The sequence below is a fragment of the Hippoglossus hippoglossus genome, chromosome 24, assembly GCF_009819705.1.
Source record: "Hippoglossus hippoglossus isolate fHipHip1 chromosome 24, fHipHip1.pri, whole genome shotgun sequence".
NCBI lineage: Eukaryota > Metazoa > Chordata > Actinopteri > Pleuronectiformes > Pleuronectidae > Hippoglossus > Hippoglossus hippoglossus.
This window is the reverse complement of record NC_047174.1, coordinates 9148605-9161463: the sequence shown is the minus strand read 5'-3', so window position 1 is coordinate 9161463 and position 12859 is coordinate 9148605. Positions and strand designations below refer to the sequence as shown.

At 46.0% G+C, this 12859-nt stretch overlaps 1 protein-coding gene and 1 long non-coding RNA gene across 3 annotated transcripts in view; one reads left to right on the top strand and one right to left on the bottom strand.

Annotated features, from left to right (window-relative positions):
* Positions 1 to 12859, bottom strand: part of LOC117758280 — a 125128-nt gene that overhangs the window by 74539 nt on the left and 37730 nt on the right. The window contains exon 2 of the long non-coding RNA XR_004613257.1: positions 4740 to 4860. This is a non-coding gene — a long non-coding RNA (uncharacterized LOC117758280). The remainder of the gene's footprint in view (positions 1 to 4739; positions 4861 to 12859) is intronic.
* LOC117758271 (prospero homeobox protein 1-like) overlaps positions 1 to 12859 on the top strand; it is a 32743-nt gene that overhangs the window by 2065 nt on the left and 17819 nt on the right. For both annotated transcript variants that reach the window (XM_034579816.1, XM_034579817.1), the window contains exons 2-4: positions 1384 to 3477; positions 7300 to 7407; positions 12492 to 12686. In XM_034579816.1, coding sequence (XP_034435707.1) covers positions 1450 to 3477; positions 7300 to 7407; positions 12492 to 12686 — 2331 coding nt within the window. In that variant the 5' untranslated portion in view covers positions 1384 to 1449. The remainder of the gene's footprint in view (positions 1 to 1383; positions 3478 to 7299; positions 7408 to 12491; positions 12687 to 12859) is intronic.

Here is a 12859-nt window from a genome sequence, read left to right as displayed (position 1 = left end):
ATGATTTTTGAATTAAGATTTAACAATAATCAGAATTTATTCTTATAGCTACTTTGTCTTACTTTATCTAAAGATAACATTTTAATAAGAGCAACATTTGAGTATGTAAAATTTAGGTAAAGCTTTTTGTTGAATTTCTTTTTTTATATTTTGTTATTTTGACTGAGCCTTTTTCTAGGGTTGGTGTTTTCTTGAGGAGTGTAAAACATGTTTTTAAATGTGCAACAGTTTTACCACCTTTATGTTGCCAACATTGTCAAATTTATAAATTTACTAACCAAAAATATATTTATTTTTTCTAAAAGAGAGATATACAGATTAAACCGTTTTTTAAAATCGTTGCATCTGATATGGCTCTGACTAGGAGACACTGCCACCGCTGCTTACGAAGCATTATTGATGCAGGCCTGTAGTGACAAAACGTTTTGCTTTCAGAGGGGCATTAGGGGTTTTGTCGGAGCGCTTTAAGTTGCTCCTTGCCAGAGTTGACCCTTGCGACCTATTCGTTTGAGCGGAATTAACTGCCCTTGCCAGATGAAAAGACAAACAAAAAACACAGAAGTGAGCTCACGCTGGCAACAAAATCAATAGGCTCATTTTGTGTTTCTTTTATGTGTCAGTCTCGGCATTGCTTAAGATATGATGGCCATATTGATCGATGTGAACACATGACTTGTTTTTTTAAATGACACAACGTGAAAACCTGGTTTGAAACGAGAATATTTTGTCGAACGGACAAAACAGGGCAGAATTTTGTGAAGGGTATCTAACGACGTATACATTGCCTACCCTTGTATACAATATAATTTTGGAAGATTATCTTAACCCTATTCTTTAAAATATTATTTATTTTATTTTGAGAGTTAATAGCTTCTATGGTGGCCCACACTGCACAAACATGGAAATGGGGACAAGTACTTAAGTAATTATCATAATTTTATGCAGCTTTGTGTTCCGTGGGAACTGGTTCAGTGTCGCACGGCGTGTAACAGGGGACAGGATAAAATGTAGGACTTTGCCCTGGAATGTAGAGCCAAGGCCCTAATTCTGACCCCAAATCGCCTGTTCCCTTTACCCCTCTGTCATTGGTCCTTACTGCCTAAATATATTCATGGATGTCCCCATATTTCCTAGTGGCTTGAGACAAAACTCTTCGCTTTGTGTCTGTAACGTCAGCAATAGAAATTGTCTCGAGGTTGATAGGTTTTGATTGTTTCAGTCCATCAAAAACTATGAACTACTGAAAACAAGGCTTTTCAGTTTAATGTGGATTATTTTAGAATTTGGAAATGGTGGAGGACACTGCCTGAGTGAGTGAGTGACTTTGTTTCTGAAAATATTTCTCACTGTTGTGAGTCATGCATCTGTGATTTTTGCCCACAGGTACTCAGAGGCTTTGATCCAAGTGGACTGGGTTTGTGGGATATGGCCCAATAGCAGCAGCCCGTGATGCCGGACCATGACAGCGACTCCCTCCTGAACAGACAGACGAAGCGAAGACGTGTGGACATTGGTGTTAAGAGGACCGTGGGCAGCACAACCTCCTCCACAGCGGCAGCCACAACAGCAACCACTGATAACATTGCCCGCGCCAAAGCAGCCATTTTCTGTGCCATGAACTCTCTGAGCTCCCACTCTCACCACGGATCAGACACCGACTCCATGGAGTGCTCTGTAGTGCAGCCACATGGTGGGCCTGGCGTGATTTCAGCAAACGACAATGAGTCCAAGTCCAATGTACTCCGAAAGCTACTGAAGAGGGCCAACTCATATGAGGACGCCATGATGCCCTTCCCTGGCACCACCATTATCTCTCAGCTTCTCAAGAATAACATGGCTAAAAATGGAGGAGGACCCGAGAGGGGTGAAAGAGGAGACAGGGGTGATAGAGGGGAATCAGGCTTCCCTGGATCAGGGCTCTCCAATGCAAGTTCAGATGCTCCCCAGGAGGATGCCTGCAGTAACTCTTCCCAGGACAGCACCCCTCAAGAGTGCTTGTCACCATTTGGCCGTCCTCCTGGCCTGGCCACCTTTGACATCGAACGTCTCAATGATGAACACCTGCGTGCCAAGCGAGCCCGCGTAGAGAACATTATACGTGGTATGAGCCATTCACCCAGTGTGGTGGTACCTGCTGCTTCCCGTCATGAACGTGACCATGAGATGGATGGAGAGCGGGAGATGGAGCTAGACTGCCCACCTCCTCAGTCTCAGCAACAGGCCCCCAGCAGTCCACGGGGAGGAGAGGTGTGCAGCAGTAGTAGTAGCAGCAGAGAGAACAAGCGTAAGCAGCGTCTGCCTCAGCAGCAACAGCAGAGCTTCACCCAGCTGGTCTGCCAGAGGAAGGAACAGAAGCAGGAGGAGCGACGGCAACTGAAGCTGCAGCTGGAGGACATGCAGAAACAGCTACGCCAGCTGCAGGAGAAGTTCTTTCAGATCTATGACTCAACTGACGACTCAGAACACACCGACCTCCATAATGATCTCCACAATGACATAGGAAACATGTCTGAGGACAGCCCAGGCAGGTCTGACACTGGCGGTGATGACCGGGTTGGAGATGACTTGCGCTCTGACAATGAGATGTCTGACCTGGACCCAGGCCATTTCCTGGACAGGGCACGGGCATTACTTCAGCAGCAGGCCCTGCTGGCTGACGGAGAGAAGCAAAGAAGAGAGGGGCTCAGCCGGAGCAAAGGACAGGGCGGTCAAGGCTCCTCGATGCATGCTGAAGGTAAACAGCTGGCCGAAACACTGAAGCAGGAACTCAATTCAGCCATGACCCAGGTAGTGGACACAGTGGTTAAGGTGTTTGCCAAACCTCCTCGTCCTACACCCCAGCAGGCCTTCCCCCCACTTTCCATACCTCCAGAAAGATTTCCCACCACTGTTAATGGAGACAACCCCAATTTCCACACCGCCAACCAGAGGCTGCATTGCTTCGGTGATGTTATAATTCCCAATCCACTAGACTCCTTTGCCAGCATGCCTGGGCTGCCAGGCCCCACCAATGACCAAACCGAGGCACTGCCCTTAGTGGTGAGGAAGACACCCAGTGATCACCACCACCACCACCACCACCACCAGTCTTCAGCTGTGGGTGCCCATGGCGGTCACCACCACCCCGCCCTTCACCCTTCCTCGCTTTCTGCCTCCATGGGCTTCAGTCCCCCATCTTTTAGACACCCCTTTCCACTGCCTCTCATGGGCTACCCTTTCCAGAGTCCCCTTGGTGCACCCACAGGTGGCTACACAGGCAAGGACCGTTCCTCTCCAGACTCGATGGACCTGTCCCGAGAGACCACCAGTCTGAGGACCAAGATGGCATCACATGGTCACCACATGGGGCACCACCATCGCTCTTGTTCACCAGCGCACCCTGGAAGCACAGCAGAGGGTCTTTCCCTGTCCCTCATCAAGTCTGAATGCGGTGATCTGCAGGACATGTCTGACATCTCACCTTACTCAGGCAGCAATGTATCCTTTTAAAAATATGGTGGTGATGCTGGGGTGTGCATGTTTGTGTGAGAGAACGTGTGTTTTGAGGGGGCTCACAGGCAATAATGAGCGAATGTGTGTGACAGATGTTTTAACCCTACGCAGTTCAATTCAGTACAGCTTGTGTCTGAGTAAGCCAGGAAAAATCTTCAGGTGGTAATTCCCTGCAGACACAGGTGGAAAACATCGCATCTGAACCACAAAGAGTTAAAAATCAAATCTTTTTGGGCCTGTTTGAAAGTAGCCTAAGAAACAGAGAAATTGTTGATGAATCACTTTACCTCCCACTGCTGTTCTCTTCTCCATTGTACTGCAATGTTGTATTTATTTTTATACTCATACCTCTTCCTTCTCACAACACCCTACAGCCTTTCCTTCCATCTTCAAACCTGAGTGCTTTAAAAGCTCTCTTGTCACATATCACTTACTCACGAAGATTAGGTCCCCATGACATTTACTGCCCCAATTCCTTTTATTAAAAAAATGGCCTGAAAGAGCAGATAGCATCCTGAAACTTGGCTCACAATGGTGTTATATAGCCTCCCTTATAGTTTAACCCCAGTGTGCCCCAATCATGCCCTGAGGATAAAGAGGCTATCCCCTATGGGAGGCTCATATTGAATCCCCTGGGGACTCAGGACTAATAGCTTAAACAGATACATTCATTCCCTTCTCTGCTTCCCCATACCTACTTAGTCAGTAAGTATTCAAGCCCCCTAAACCCTTATGAAAGTTTGATACGTGTCACACCGGTTATCCTTAGAGAGCTTTGTCTTAAAGTCATGAACAGTCATTACATTCTTAAGAAATAAATCCTATAGCTTCTTACCTGTTGTGGGCCTTTTAGTTAAGAGATATATACTTTTTGTATCCCTTGTTTTTGCTGTTGTGTGCACCTGGGTGCCAAGGCCTTTTCATGTGTGGGTCTTTTTGTTTGTGCATGTCACAGGAGGTTCGCCTGAGGACTCAGTAAAGATGTATATTTATGATTGCTTGTGTTTTCTCTTGTGTTCCTCTTATCATCTATCGCTGTTGTAAAAAGCCCACAATCATTGTCGTTTCTTTTCTCTTTTTTTCATTTCATAAAGATCTGTCAACAGCCCGGGGGGCCCTTCGGCTGTTGCTTGGCAGCCAAATACTTCTTTTTTTGTTTTCCCTCCCTGCAAACCCCCCTCCTCCCCGTCTTTTCTTTGAAGCGGACGTTAACAGGTGTTTGCAGCGAGCTGTTTATCTTTCATTACCTCGCCTTGTCTTGTCTTCTGACCCAAGGGTGAACGCTTTCCAGAGATCCATAATCCTTTGCTTCTATGGGCTCCCGATGGAGGGATGAAAAGAGAAAAGGGAGAGAGAGACACACAGCGACTGGGAGAAAGTAAAAAAAAACAATCAAACAATAACCACATATGCCAGATGCCGTGGCTTTCATTGTAAAATGTATAATTTCAGGGCATTAACAGATGTACACCCCTATATGGAAAGAATGGGCAGAACAACATGCCAACATGTGTTTTTTTCATCTTTTATTTTTGATTCCCAGAGTTTTTTTTATTTGTTCTTGTAAATAGTAAGTTTATGAATCACGTTAATCGTATTTGAACTCTCCCGGTTTCTCTTTTTGATATTATTGCAGTTTATATTGTTTTTCCGAGCCTCTGAACTAAGAGACAGCTTGTCAGACATTTTGCGCGGAGTGTTCAAGTTCACCAGCTCTCAGATGCGTTGTGGAGCAGATGGCTGCTATCAATTTCCTCATTTGTTCTCAGTCCGACTCCAAATTTTCTTGTCCTTACACCTGGAATTAGGAAGTGGAGCAGCTATTTTCCTCTCATGACTTTGGGCTTTGGGGAAGTGTTGCGAGAATGATGATGTCTTGTCAGATGTGGCAGGCAAACAGTGGGCCAGCTGGTATGAGTGCGCCATCATGACAAAATAATAGCCTTGCACGCCACCCCTAAGTCCAATCACAATTACATTTGCAAGCTGTGAGTGAATTGGAGATGAAAATGCCTCATCAGGAGATATGAAGCTTCTTAATTGTCGTCTGAAGGGAGGTGATATTGCGTTTATGGCTGGAGAGGTAAAACCTTGTCGTCTTTCTTTTCAAAATAAATTTTAATTTCGACGATAAGAGGAAAGCAATGTTAATCCTTATTGGAAAAGCAAAATTAATCTGAGTGTAAGTGCACAGCTTTTACAGCAAACAAATCCCACCTCGCCATACTGAAAAAGAGCTCTCTTTTTTTCTGTGTCTCTCCCTCTCTCTCTCTGTCTGAGGAGCCATTGTATCCCCTCCACTTGGAGCAGATGGTATGGTGTGGAGAGTGAAGTGCTGCTCTTTTGGCCAGGCCTGACAGAGTAACACCAGTCTGCCAGGGTTTCCCCCCACAAGACCCTCGCTGCGTATACAACTAACTCTCTCTCCCTCCCTCTCTTCCACTGAATCAGACAAAGTAGACAGGGTCTTTAAGGAGCCAACCCAGCGTGGTTCAGCATTTGCTGGCTTTGCTGTGTAACCCTGAGGCCAAGGGCAATCCAATCTAGCAGCTGATGCCTTCTTCCCACTCTATAGTTACAGCTACATCTGGACACTTGACTGATTTTAACGATCACAGCCACCCCTGTAGATCATAAATAATGTCGAGCAATGTATTTTGTCCACTGAAGTGTAAATAGTCTTCATGAAAACTTGGGGCTGCATCTTCTGTGTAATTTAAAGCCCTGTCTTGCCTCTGCTTGATGAAAACCCTTGTTGAAACAGCCTGAGGTTTTAACGTGCGGCCCACCCCCACTCCCTGTTCCCTTTTCAATGTCTTATCCTCCAGATTGATATTATCAGATGCATTATACGGCCGTTAATTCACCATGGAAATGGCTTGGGCCGTTCGGTGGCGCAGATGTGTTTCAGTCCCCCCCATCACTGGCTGAGTCCAAAGCCTCTGAGCCCCTCTTCTCCTTCTCCTCCTCCTTCTTTTGCTCCTCCAAGGGGTTGGCAACGGCAAAAGGGGCTGGGGGGTAGGGGTGGAGCAGAGGGAGGAGGAGGGGGATGTAATTGAAGGTTGGAACCACACTTTCCCTCAAGGTGCCCCCACTAGTCCATCTCCATCCTCTGTGCTGTTCAATCCAGGGGATCCATTAGGTGGACATGGCCTCTGACATGTATTTGAATAAGGCCTGTGCGAGTGTGAGGGTTGTTTTTTTTCTAAATGTTGCTTGGGCCAGTGTTTGAGACATATCTCCTAGACCTTGTTTTTGGTCACTGATATGAAGCCAACATCAGACAGTCATATTCAGGCTTGGCATGTGCTGTCGCCAAGCCATTAGGCCTTCTTGCCCGTCACTGGCGTTAACTGCTGTCTTTGTCTGTGATATGCAAATGTCTCCTTTTTTCTTCTTCCTTTTTTTGGGTGGAGGTTAGCGCAGGGTGTAGGCAAAGGCGTTTGCTTACTTTGACTGTGAAATGAGCCTCCTTATGTAAAAGCATCGGCTGTACTGCTGGCCAGCACTTTATTTACCGTGACGCTCTCACACCTGATACGGACGATGCTAATTTCAAGCAAATGGTTTTGCTTTGGTGCACCGTCTTCAGCAACAACCCCCCCTCAAGCAACCCTGCATTCATGCCTAAAAGAAAATTTGTTTACCCCTTATCCAAATGATCATTTTTTTGCCAAGAATACTGCCAATTATTACCAAGTACATTATTGTATTTTTGAGAATATGAGTAGCTACATTTGCTTCATCTACCATAAGTTGTTTTCCCTCCAAACAATGGTTAAGGTCCTTAACAGCAGCTATTTGCAGATCCAGGAGGGTCTCTCCCCCAATCACCTGAAGAAGGCCAAGCTCATGTTTTTCTACACCCGCTACCCGAGCTCTAATATGCTCAAGATGTTCTTCTCTGATGTCAAGGTGAGTCCAAACACAATCTTGCACTTCATTTTCTTTTACTTTAAAAACTTTGCCAAAAAGTTTCCCCAATCTATCTCTATTATACTTTACATAGACTGTACTGGGACTTGTTTTTGCCATTTTCACACAGATTTGTTATATTTTTATTTTCTTAAAAAAAAAGTGTTTCTCATAACACTTTTTTTCTTTTCTGTCTTTTGCCTGATTTTTTCCTTATACAACTGTGAAAGCACCTTTTTTAAAAAAAGGAAGTTTGATTAGGCAATTGTGATTTTCCAGTTTCAGCTGCCATGAACCGTGACTTTATAAAATAATGGCCCTCCCCTAATTAAATTATGGTTTTATGTTAAACAAAAACAAAAACTATGGGTTTACATGAGGGAGCTGGAGATAATTCTAAAGATAAAGCGCAGGATGAGTAATGGAGGGGTGGGGAGGGCAGAAAGGAGGATGGAGCCTAGAGACGGAGGAGTGGTTATCTGAGCAGGTGTAGGGAGGATGATTTGATAGAGGGAGGGGAGAGGAGAAAGAGGCGGTTTAGGGAACATGGCAAGGATGAGCGTTGGCTCCACTGGGAGTTTAATGAAGGAAATTTGGAAAACAAAGCACAACATGTACGCTGTACAGAAAAAAACAACAACAGCACAATGACCGTTGTAGTGTTTGCGGTCGAGGTTGTTCGTGTTGCGGTTGTTTTGTGTGTGCCCCTCTCGGACCATACGGAGGGGTAAACACTGTGACAGATCCAGGCCATCTTATTCAAATCAGAAGATAAAGGTTCCCTTTTCTCCCAGCTGCCCCCTCTTGGATGCCATCACCACCAACCATGACTCACCGCTCACGTGGCTTTCTGAGCATTTCATTGGTTGGGGTGAAAACGGGCACATGTTGGCAAAGCAGGAAGGCACCTGTAAACGGTGATTCATTACAAACTCTTCACCATCACAACATACCACTGAGTCAACTTTTTTTAGTCTTGAAAAATTGCAGCAACAATGACTATTAAAAGGCGTTGACCAACTAACCATTCCCAAGGAGGAGGCCTCTTCATGAATGGCCTCATCAGATACTTAAACAAGGTCAAGCTAGTTAAGGGGATTATGAGTCACATTGGTTTGTTTTTGTTTTCAGTGGAGAACAATGGACTCAAGCTGTAAGTTAGTAGACATGTATGGGAATGAGACTGACTATCTAATTAGATCCCGCCTGCGAGGCCTCTTAGCGAGTGGCTGTCCTCAGACAAAAGTCTTGAAGGCTAATCAGGTCCCGACTAATCAGGTCTTGACTGTCAAGGACCTAATGAACGTGGGAAGTGGGTTGCCCTAACAACCGGGTGATGCTGGAGCAGTTTTTCCCCTTGATTAAGCCCCTTTCAAGATGACTGTGACTTATTTTTTGACTTTTGGTGTTTCTGAAATGTTGTGACAGATGTGTCATAATACTATTGTTGGCGCTGATCATGGCCGCCTATAGAGTATCATCCCACCAGCTTTGAGACGTCTCATTATTATTGCAGATATTGTTATGATGAAGGGTGAATAATTATAACAGATTAAATTAACAGATTAAATACATACAGTAAATCAATTAATTAAATGAATAAAGTCAGCTAGAGCTCTTGACTTTGTAAAGAGATACCGTGTGTGGTTGTGTCGTATATTAATTATAGGATATTTGACATATTGGAGATATATATAATATATAACAGCCTGAATTCTTTGTCCATCTCTCTGGGGCTCTATAGTGACCAGCCTCAGTATTTGTATCAGTCATGTGCTGTGTTGAGTAGCGGGGGTCAGGAGGGCTTTCCCTTTTCTATATGTCATTCCTTCTCTTTTCTTTTCTTTTTTTTGCTGATGGTGTGGCATGGTATGTGTGCCTCGGCGGTGCCGGGGAGAAAGAAAAGCCAGCGGCTGGATTTTGAGTCGCCGCAGTAACAAAAGCCTGCTTTCCAGGGCCGCTTTTTGTGTGCAGTCAGCCAATAGGCAGCCAGAGATTATCTCCCACAATTCACCCCTGCGAAAACAGGAAACGTTCGAAAGCCCTGATGACTGTGAAGGGGCTTACGAGAGAGAGGGAGAAGAGAAAGAGGAAGAGAGAGAGAGAGAGAGAGGGAGGCCCGTACAGGCTTCTCTGTCTTTCTGCTCTCCTCTCCGGTTGTTCTGGATGTAGTTTAGCATTCTGAGGTCATCTGTGTGCTTTCTGCTCCATTGTTGACCAACGTGTCACTGAGACGCATCAAATGCTTTTTTATCCAAATCCTTATCAGCGAAAACTTTTTTTTTATCATGAGCAAAATACAAAACTGTAAAAATCAATTTTTACTAAATTCGCTGATATATATGTGAGAGGAAGTTTGGCTCCGACACTCAATGCACCTGAATTTTTTTTGGCAGGCAACTAATATAGTTCAGACCAAGGGTACATGAGTGTTTTCCTTTCCTGGACCTAAACGTGTGTCTGTGCATGTGAGTGTGTGCGCACCACTTTCTATCTTGCACTGTTAGCACGAGGCGCTGACCTTTCACAGGCTCTTGAGTGTGAGTGTGAGAAACATGCTCTCGTTGTCTCACTCTCATCTGCCCCTCAGCCAGGCACACACACACACACACACACACACACACACACACACCCTCCCTTAAACACTGCTGTGCGTCGACTCAAACAGACACACACACACACACATTTTCCTTGCTGCATATCATGTCTGTGCTGGCTGACCCCTGCCAGCTCTGATTAAGGAGCTGCAGTGATGTGCTTCTTTGAACCAATTCCCTCCTTTTACACTGAACACACGTCCTTAGCTGCTATCAGGGGGTCTCCGTCCCCCACCAGCAACTTAATGAAGCGAGACTGCTGGAAGCTGCGGAGGTGACTTGCCAGAATAGAGTCCCTGAGTGTGTCGAGCGCAGTAAATGCAGATATAATGTAGTGTACCTGCATGTACTGTAAATGTATCTTTGCGTGCTTTGTGCCGTTCAGTTCAAATGCACAGGCTCTAATGCATCTTGTCCCGAGCTGTCGGTATAATAAAGTAATCCTGGTCCAAAGTGACAAATCTATCCGTCACTCAGCTGCACTGACACCAAAGGTCTCCTGCATGAGCGATGGTAACTCTTTCGCTGACTTTAATCTCAGTATGTGGCGCTCGGTCTCGCATGTGCTTCGGATGCATGCACGCACAAATGCTTGCATGGATCATCGCCAATTCGCTTATGTCTCAGAAACACTGCCGCTAAGACTTGATCTTGCCCACGAGGAAGGGTTTACAGCACACGGACAACTTGAGTGTAACGTTGTGTTTGTGCCCTGTCACCCTGCGACTGTCTGCTACATTGTGTGTGTTTAAGAATAGCCCCGTGCAGCCGATGTATCTGTGTCAGTAGTTTGTTTGTTTGACACTCCGATGTCACGACCCCAGCTTGCTGACTGCTCACGTTCCAACCCTCTTCAACCCCCCCACCCACGAGCAAAACGCCATTGTCCGACAGCGCTGACCTGCACCCGTCCTCCTCTCCTCCCCTCCCTCCCTCCCTTCCCCATTTATGCTCACCCTGCACTTTAGGACAGCTACCATACTACCCCGCCTCTCCCCCCTGCACACACCCTCCCAAACCTCTGCCAAACAATGTCGAGCAGACTTATTCTTTCCCACTCTGCCATTATGTCATCATTCCAGAAAGACGCAGCCCCTGTCCCACCTTGGTCTGCCTATCTCGCCGATTCTGATTCTCCAACTTTTCCTGCCTGCTCGTTCTGCTGCCTCGCCCTCCCGTCGCGATGTGCTTGCGTTCTCTCGTTTGACTGCCATCCCAGATCGCAAAGAGTGTGCATGCATGTTTGTGTGTGTCTGTGTGCTGTCGAACAATAGCCAGAGCCTAATCTCCATGTCAAAACCACTCTGCCTCCCCAGCGAGCAGTCCGCTCAGCGTTTAGTTGCGTTTTGTCCCCCCATTCTTCCAGCACCACAAAAAGCAGACAGAGGAGGGGGCTGAAGGCCAGTGTGTGTGTGTGTGTCTGTGTGTGTGTTTGCGTGTCTGTGTGTGTATACAAAGAGAGATTGTTAGGGGTATCAACTTTACAGAAGCCAGATTTTAGAATTGGTAAGATGTAATTACAGGGAGTCACTAAAGTGAAGAAAATGCTAGTGATTTGTACATTTTTATGGGGGATCAATCTGAGTTGACTGGACTGGGAGGGATCCTGAGCCCCTGAGGTCCTTATCTAGTGGTTTGGATGTTTAGACAGTGTGTTTTCACTGCTGAGACCAGAGCTGGGACCAGCCGAAAGTCTTAATAGGTTTACCTCGGCCTATTGAATCCAGCCGAGCGGCACAGATCAGATAGCCATAGCCTTCTCCGCAGCACTTATCGCCTCTGTCTTTCGCTCTCGCTTTCTTTCTTTCTTTCTTTTTTTTTTCTCTCCTTTTGCTCTTTTTCTTCTCTTTTCTTCCTGCTGGGGAGGTGCCGAGAGGGGAGGAGAATCAGGGTGTAATTGGTGAACAGGGTTAAGTACATGTTTGAGCCCCCTGCGGGCCAGGGCGCTTCAGATGATGACTTAATCGTTTTTCTGGTCAATTATGTGTTTGTGGTCTTGCCCCCGCCTCCCCCCTTTCCACCTCTCCCTCCACTCTCAGGGTTATGATAGGGGGAGGTCTGCTCCCAGTAGGGAAGATGAACCACACAGTCTCACACACACCCGCTGACGCTGTCCCTCCTGCTCCCCCCAACCCGCTCCCAGTCTTACTTAATGTCTCTATTATCTCCCCTCGCTCTGCGCTCTGTGTTCTCTCGTATTCTTCTCTTTTATGTTTCTCTTTCAGTTCCTTCAAAGACTTTTAAGTCATCACCTCATGTCTCAGCTCCCTGATGAGAAATGACTTGCTGTCATGCTCACATTTCACTTCTCTTACCCTCACGCTCAAATCCAGAGCCTCGATAATTTTAGACAAGAGCGTGTACAGATCCTGTGTATTTCGACTTAAAATGTCTCGCAGTTTTAAGGGATTTTTATAAAATGAGAATGAAAATCACAGACTGAGATCCTAAGGACTGCTAACACCCCCCAATCATCTCTTGTTTCAGTTTAACCGCTGCATAACCTCCCAGCTGATCAAGTGGTTCAGCAACTTCAGGGAGTTCTACTACATCCAGATGGAGAAGTTCGCCCGCCAGTCCATCAACGACGGGGTAACCGGAGCCGACGAGATGAGCATCAGCCGTGACTGCGAGCTTTTCCGAGCCCTAAACATGCACTACAACAAGGCCAACGACTTCGAGGTAAAGTAAAATACACCAGTGTGGTTCAGTGAATGAATGAAGAACAAATTGTAAGGAGCCCAACGAGAGGTGGAGCTGAGGGGTTGATACGGACCGTATATATATGTATAAAAAAAAAAAACGTTGAATTCCACCCGATGCCTCGTGATGCAGACGGGTAGTGTGACACCTTC